General features: G+C 36.7%; 1 protein-coding gene across 1 annotated transcript; it reads left to right on the forward strand.

The window, feature by feature from the left end:
* The first annotated feature begins 1562 nt into the window (after window positions 1-1562).
* Window positions 1563-5978, forward strand: LOC135958495 (uncharacterized). The gene is made up of 4 exons (XM_065509403.1): window positions 1563-3557; window positions 3680-4857; window positions 5116-5496; window positions 5891-5978. Exons 1-4 carry the CDS (start codon window positions 1563-1565, stop codon window positions 5976-5978), a joined length of 3642 nt encoding a protein of 1213 aa, XP_065365475.1.
* The last annotated feature ends 1474 nt before the right edge of the window (window positions 5979-7452 follow it).

Here is a 7452-nt window from a genome sequence, read left to right on the forward strand (position 1 = left end):
ACATAAATATAATGATATATAGATGTATACGTAAACTGTAAACGCAATTTGTAAATTAGGATGGACCTATTTTTATAGAACCCTAAATAGTGGTGAATCTTTCCAACAATTTAAGATAAAATTTCTTTAACTAATTTAAAAAAATTGTATTCAAAGTTGTTTAGGTTAATATTTAATTTTATATTAAATATATTTTTATTAGTGCATGTAATACAATTACACCAACTGTATTGGAAGTATGCGTTTGGTGGTTGTTTTTTGGCACTCTAATTATTGATCTCTCATTATTAATAATCTCTCACCATTGAATTCGCTGTACTTATTATTCTTATTATTTATTGCTTATTGTTATTATTACAAGAAACAAGAATCTCAGCCTTGAAGCACTATTGAAAGTGATAATTAACCCCACGGAGAAATAAATGTTGTTTTTTATATAAAGTCACAAAATTTTGTATATTTTACTTCTTTTGCGTAACTAAAATCATTATTACGAAATATCTTGCCCCCGAACCCCCTTACATAAACATTGTGTGGTCCGTTACGAACCGGATAATAACTAAATAAATAAAACTTTAAATATTTCGTGTATAAGATTGCTCAAAGAAGTCCCTAAATAAACTTAAAATAACCCCAAGGTGCTATTTGATGTGTTACTCCTTTGAAGGTGCGGATACATAAGAAAGGATCTTTATATCAACATATCCTCAACTTTACCTCAGCATCCCAATATCTCCCGCTGCAAGGGCCAAAAACGAGGGTAATCTATTGAAGCAACCAACTCCAAGGTATTGTAACAGGTTTTTATTTTCAATATACCTGCATTGTGAAAACAACAATAATATCTACATATCAATTTATATATAAACCGTTAACATTTCATGAACCCCAAATTTCCCTTGTTAATAAGAACAAAATCCACATTTGTTTAAATCATTATTTGTATTACAATATCATAACAACACTGTTAACTTTAACATTGCCATCATCAAAGAGTAATTACTTAAATTAAATCAGCTTAACATAGTACATTGATGGTAACTATCTTCCTAATGTATCTCTTACTAAAAGAGAGTTGCAATATGTACAACTGATATTTATCCGTATTGTTTTCTCACAAAAAAATGTTCTTTTTAACTGTTCAACATTAAACGAATACACTCATGGAAAAATATTCGTCATAAATTATCATAAATACTTTTGTGATTTTAAATATTGTAAATATAAATATTTTATATATTTTCAAACTATATTATATAGTTTTGTGTACGGAATTTTTTTGGTTTTTAAAGAATTTACAATTTATTGTTTAATACTTTCAAAATATTAAAAGAAAACCCAAGCATCAGCAAACTTAAATTATTTGCAAAAACTTTTAGACCATCACTTTTAAGTGCAGTATTTTTTTTGGATAAATAAACAATCGAAATAAAACTTGGATCAATAAAAATTAAATAAAAATAAAAACATATAGTATTTCAATTGTTTTTCTTTGGTTTAAATTATTTATTTGCATTATTCGGCTCCCCCATATTTTTGAAGTGTCATAGTACGCCCATAATATGTCTTTATTGGACACATTTATAAAATCGTCAGACCAAGTGGTCGAATTTGAAGCATTCTTCTCAGGTATACCAGTTGTTAATCATAACATACATACTTTAGAAATATACAAGGATGAAATTCTACTCTACTGGGCTGAATTTAGAAAGGCTTATGACAATATTTTGGCGAATTTTAGAACTCTTGATACGGAAGTGAACGTAGAAACATTGAAAGAAAGATTTTTTAAAACGTTTGACTCTCATGTGAGAGCTTTGTCCAAAGCCAACGAAATCTTAGACTCTCTTCAAAATAAAGATGTTTCTCCTGACATTACCCCTCCCATTTCGTGTGAGTCTCACCCGAATATTTCTCTTCCCCCCTGTGATACACAAACTTTTTACGGAGATTATGTCTCTTGGCCGTCGTTTCGCGACATGTTTTCGGCCCTATACATAAACAATAAACGATTGTCACCCGTTGAGAAACTTTTTCATCTGTTGAAGAAAACTGAGGGAGAACCTCATGACATCTTAAAGAACTGTCCACTGACAAACGATGGTTTTGATATGGCATGGGGAAATCTAGTGGAACGCTATGAAAATACTCGTGTACTTGTTCACACACAATTAAAAACCCTGTTCAATTTGCTAAACAACCCTATTTATAAAGAATCGGGGCCCAGCATTAAAAAACTTCAAAGGTCTATTAATGACTGTATAAAAAACCTTTCTCTTTTAAAAATTGATACTAGCAATTGGGACGTTATTTTTGTTTTTATTTCTGCAAAATGCCTTCCAGATATTAGCCTACATTTATGGCAACAGCATTTAGGCAATAGCAAAGAGTTGCCATCGTGGAAAGAAATGGACAGCTTTCTTACGTGTAGGTATCAATCTCTTGAGGGTTTTGCCGACATTCGGACATCTTCGGCAGATTCTCAAAATTTTCCGAGGAAAACTCATAATAAGAAACATGCTCCCGATCAGTCAAAAAAGATAAATACCTTCCAAACCAAGGTCATTACTGATAAGGCTAAAAAGTGCTCCCTTTGCAATGATTCTCATACCTTACGACTTTGTCCCATTTTTCTATCAATGTCTGTCGAAGACCGCTATTCTGTGGCGAAGAAGCAGAAACGTTGTACTAACTGCTTAGCCAGCTCGCACGATTATAAGATGTGTAAAAGTCAATATACCTGTTCTATCTGCAAACAAAAACATCACTCTCTTTTGCATCGCTCCCAAAACCCTACCGTATCCAACCAAACTAGTATTATGCAACCGAATAATTCATCAATGAATAACGTTCGCGAATCGGCTCTCACACAAGTTGTTAATAACTTTGAAGACAGGCCTTCAACTTCAGCTGCCGCTGCGGCTAGGATGCAACAATCATACTCTACACAAATACAGTCCACTACCCATAATTCGATTGTACTTGGTACAGCTTTGGTCGATATATGCGTAGGTAATGTGCGTCGCACAGTAAGAGCCCTTATTGACTCAGCTTCTGAAGCGACATTTATTTCAAAGAAACTGCAAAGTACCTTACAACTTCCCACAAAATCGTCACATACGAATATAACTGGTTTAAGCGGTTCTCTAACCGCCACGGCAACCCAGATCTGCCCCATTCGAATAAGTTCACCGTTAGAGAAACTGTTCGAAACAACAGCCGACGCATATGTCATCAACAAACTAACCGGAGACTTACCTTACTATGATATGTCGTCTCTTATGAATGTGAAATTTTCCGATCTGCCTTTGGCTGACAACTATTCATTTAAAACCTCAAAGGTTGAACTTTTGATAGGTTGCGATGTCTACCCTAAAATTATAAGAGATGGCGTTCGTTGGGACCATCAGATGTCACTTGTGGCTCAACGTACCATTTTCGGTTGGATTGTCACAGGCAGATTAAACTCCCCTACTCGTAGTCTGAACTCTGTATCGTCCTTTATTAACACTTTAGACCTAAATGAACAAATAACTAAATTTTGGGAACTTGAGGAGGTACATGAATTACCAATGAATTATGAATTATGTCTAGGGAAGACCAATTTTGCGAAAATTTATACAAGGCCACAACATTTAGGAACAATACTGGACGCTTCGTGGTATCTCTCCCTTTCAAGTCGGAATTTTCTAATGGTCTGCCTCTTGGTCACTCTCGCAATTCGGCGTTGGCTCAATTTATTAGAAATGAGACTAGGCTTTTAAGAAACCCCCATTATAAATCTGAATACGATAAAGTAATAGAAGAATATTCTCTTCTCAGTCATATGACTGCGGTAACACCAGATATAAATGATACCCCTAGCTCATCATACTATTTACCCCATCATTCTGTGCTCAAACCCGAAAGCACAACTACGAAACTTCGTGTTGTGTTCAACGCTTCTAGCCCAACTACAACAGGATTGAGTCTAAATGATGTCTTATATCCTGGACCTGTTCTACAACAGGACTTGACTGTACTTATCACTCGCTGGCGTCTGTTTAGGTACGTTTTCAATGCCGATATTGAAAAAATGTATCGTCAGATACTGGTTAATCAACGTCACACCCCCTTTCAAAGGATTATTTTCCGAAATTCACCTCATGAAGAACTAGAAGATTTTGAGTTACAAACCGTAACATTTGGTGTTAACTGTGCCCCATACCTTGCCATACGAACTCTGCACGAACTTGCAGAGCAGTGTTATAATGATTACCCCGAGGTTTCTAGCATCTTAAGAAATCATATGTATGTAGATGACGTCCTAGCTGGATCCCATGATATATCCCTGGCTCTAAAATCTAGAGATGCGCTTATAAAAGTCTTAGATTCTGCTAAATTTTCCCTTCGCAAGTGGATTTCCAATACGAATTCACTTTTAAATGGTATAAACCCCAAATATCTTCTCACGTCTGACATATTAAAGCTAGAGGACACAACCACAACAAAAACCCTGGGTCTTCGATGGAACGCAGGTCTTGATTTCTTCTTTTTTAACCCCATTAAACAACCATCTCGTGACAATATAACAAAACGAACCGTCTTGTCTGACATAGCGAGGTTGTTTGATCCAGCTGGATGGTTATCTCCAAAAATTATAGTTGCCAAAATGATTATGCAACAGGTTTGGAAAGATCAAATTGATTGGGACGAAAATCTAAAGCCTGAAACCTTGAAGAGCTGGCTTGTGTTCCTAGACGACTATCCCAATATCGGTCGTATAAAAATTCCCCGTTTTGTCAGTTACAACCCCTCATATACTGTTGAACTACACGGTTTTTGTGATGCCTCAGAGAAGGCATACGCTGCTACTTTGTATATTCGAACGATAGACGAAAACGGCCATATATCCTCTCATTTACTTCTCTCTAAAACTAAAGTAGCCCCTGTCAAATTTCTGACACTTCCCCGAAAAGAGCTATGTGGTGCAGAACTGTTAGCCAAATTGGTCTCGTCTTTTCTCTCCCAAGTTACTTTTAACAGATGTGAACTTCATTTTTGGACAGATTCGACGATCGTATTAGCATGGTTGCAAAAACATCCTTCTCATTGGAATACATTTGTCGCAAACAGGATCACTTCTATAATAGACAAGGTTGAAAACGATAAATGGCGTCATGTTAGTTCTAAAGACAACCCAGCTGATTTAGGATCTCGTGGTGTTATGGCCAGCGAACTGGTCTCCAACGATTTGTGGTGGCATGGACCACCATGGCTTAGACTACCCAATTCTGAATGGCCTTCAATGTCCCCAATTATAGACACTTCGGAAGAAGTTAAACCCATTAAAGCACACTTAAACCAACTATCAGAAGATATTCTTAGTCGTTTTTCCGATCTTGCAAGAGCTATGAGAGTCATTTCATATATTTTTCGTTTTTACAAGGCAACGCACCCCCGCCATAAAACAAGATTCAACTGTCCCACTTTAGCTCTACAACAATCGGAAATTAAGTATGTAAAAACCCGATTAGTAATTTGTTGCCAAACTTTATATTTTCCGGAGTATACCTTGTTGTCTCATAAACAAGAAATCCACAGTAAAAGTTCACTACTCACTTTAAACCCATTTATAGATACTGAGGGCATAATGAGGATTAATGGAAGACTCTCACAATGTCAAATCCTTTCATATGAAGAGCGGTTTCCGAAGATTCTTCCTTATTCTGGTCGATTCACTCGTTTGTACCTAGAACTTCTACATAAATTTACTATTCATGGTGCAAACTCTCTTTTGGTACGATTAATGCGATTGGAGTTTTGGGTGCCAAAACTCAGAAACCTGGTCAAAACCATTATTTTTAATTGTAAAGCATGTGTTTTGTTCAAACATAAACAACACAATCAGCTTATGGCATCACTCCCCCCTGAAAGAACATTTCTCTCGCGCCCCTTTACAAACACAGGCCTTGACTTTGCCGGGCCGTTCAATATAAAATCTTACGTAGGACGAGGATGTAAAATTACTAAGGGATATGTTCTGGTGTTTGTCTGTTTTGCCACAAAGGCAATTCACCTAGAGGTCACAAGTGAAATATCAACCCTAGCTTTTTTAGCCGCATTTTCCAGGTTCTTTTCCCGACGTGGCACCCCAAGAGCCCTTTATTCCGACAATGGAACAGCCTTTGTCGGCGCTTCTAATATATTTAAGAAGAACCAAGCGAATTTTTTGAATCAAGTAAAATCTAATCTCCTGTCCCAGCATTCCTTTCAAACGATAGAGTGGCATTTTAACCCCCCAGGCGCTCCTCATATGGGTGGTCTTTGGGAGGCAGGTGTAAAAAGTTTCAAATCCCATTTGAAGAAAATAACACACGTACAGACTTTTACATTTGAAGAATTTTCAACTATGCTCACAAGAATAGAGGCATGTCTTAATTCAAGACCTCTAAGTCCAATGAGTGAAAACCCATCAGATCTATGCGCATTAACACCCGGACATTTTCTCATTGGCGCCCCTCTAATGTCACCTCCTGAACCAGATTTATCTGGTCAAAATCTTAGCTATGTTAATAGATGGCAAAAGTTAAATGTACTACATCACCATTTCGCCTCTAGATGGAAAGAAGAATACTTAAAAGAGATGCATAAACGCATTAAGTGGAAGTACCCCCAAAGGAACTTTGCTATAGGAGATCTTGTTCTCATCAAAAAAGACAAACTTCCCCCAAATGAATGGCGACTTGGTCGCATAGAAAAGGTTTTTCATGGTCATGATAACAATGTTAGAGTGGCTGAGATACGGACTTCTTCAGGCCATATGACTAGACCAATAACTAAACTAGTTCTTCTACCAAGCCCTTCTGATGAATCAAACTAATAATTCTCTCTTTTACAGTATAATGTCTCCAAACCGTCGCCGAACCAGACTTCTATCGACCGTTGAAGTCATTCGAAGACCACAAAATAATAGAACTCGTAATTCCCAATATGACTGCAAATTATGTAAGCGTGATCACCCATTACGAACATGCCAAAGGTTTAAGAATATGAACATAACAGCTAGATTAAAGGTCGTCAAAAAATTTAAATACTGCGAAAACTGTCTGGCTCATAGCCATTGCCTATCTAGATGTCGTAGCTCTGAAAGGTGTCGAAGGTGCCTTAGAAAACACCATACACTTCTACATCATAATGATTTTTTGAGACCAATAAGAAGTAATGATGTCAACAACGCCAATCCCGCTATAAACTTGTTGCATTCTGGTATCCTGAGGCCAACCGTAATTATAAAGGTAAAATTAGGCGATGAGTGGGGTAACATTCGTGGCATACTTAATCCGTCTGTTGAAACGAGTAAAATTGCTGAATTTCTGCCAAATCGGTACCGGCTTCCATGCGAAAGGTCAGGCTCACAACGCATTTGTAAGCTCACGTTTAAACCTCATTTTGTTACTGGACCTACGTATG

Source organism: Calliphora vicina, chromosome 4 (genome assembly GCF_958450345.1).
Source record: "Calliphora vicina chromosome 4, idCalVici1.1, whole genome shotgun sequence".
NCBI classification, from domain to species: Eukaryota; Metazoa; Arthropoda; class Insecta; order Diptera; family Calliphoridae; genus Calliphora; species Calliphora vicina.

What these genes read in the sequence shown, in the direction of transcription:
- LOC135958495 (XM_065509403.1), top strand. Translation starts at nt 1,563, where the DNA reads ATGTCTTTATTGGACACATTTATAAAATCGTCAGACCAAGTGGTCGAA. An exon ending in AAGGCATACGCTGCTACTTT is followed by an intron (nt 4,858 to 5,115) that starts GTATATTCGAAC and finishes TGTCGCAAACAG; the next exon opens with GATCACTTCTATAATAGACA. An exon ending in CTACAACAATCGGAAATTAA is followed by an intron (nt 5,497 to 5,890) that starts GTATGTAAAAAC and finishes CAACACAATCAG; the next exon opens with CTTATGGCATCACTCCCCCC.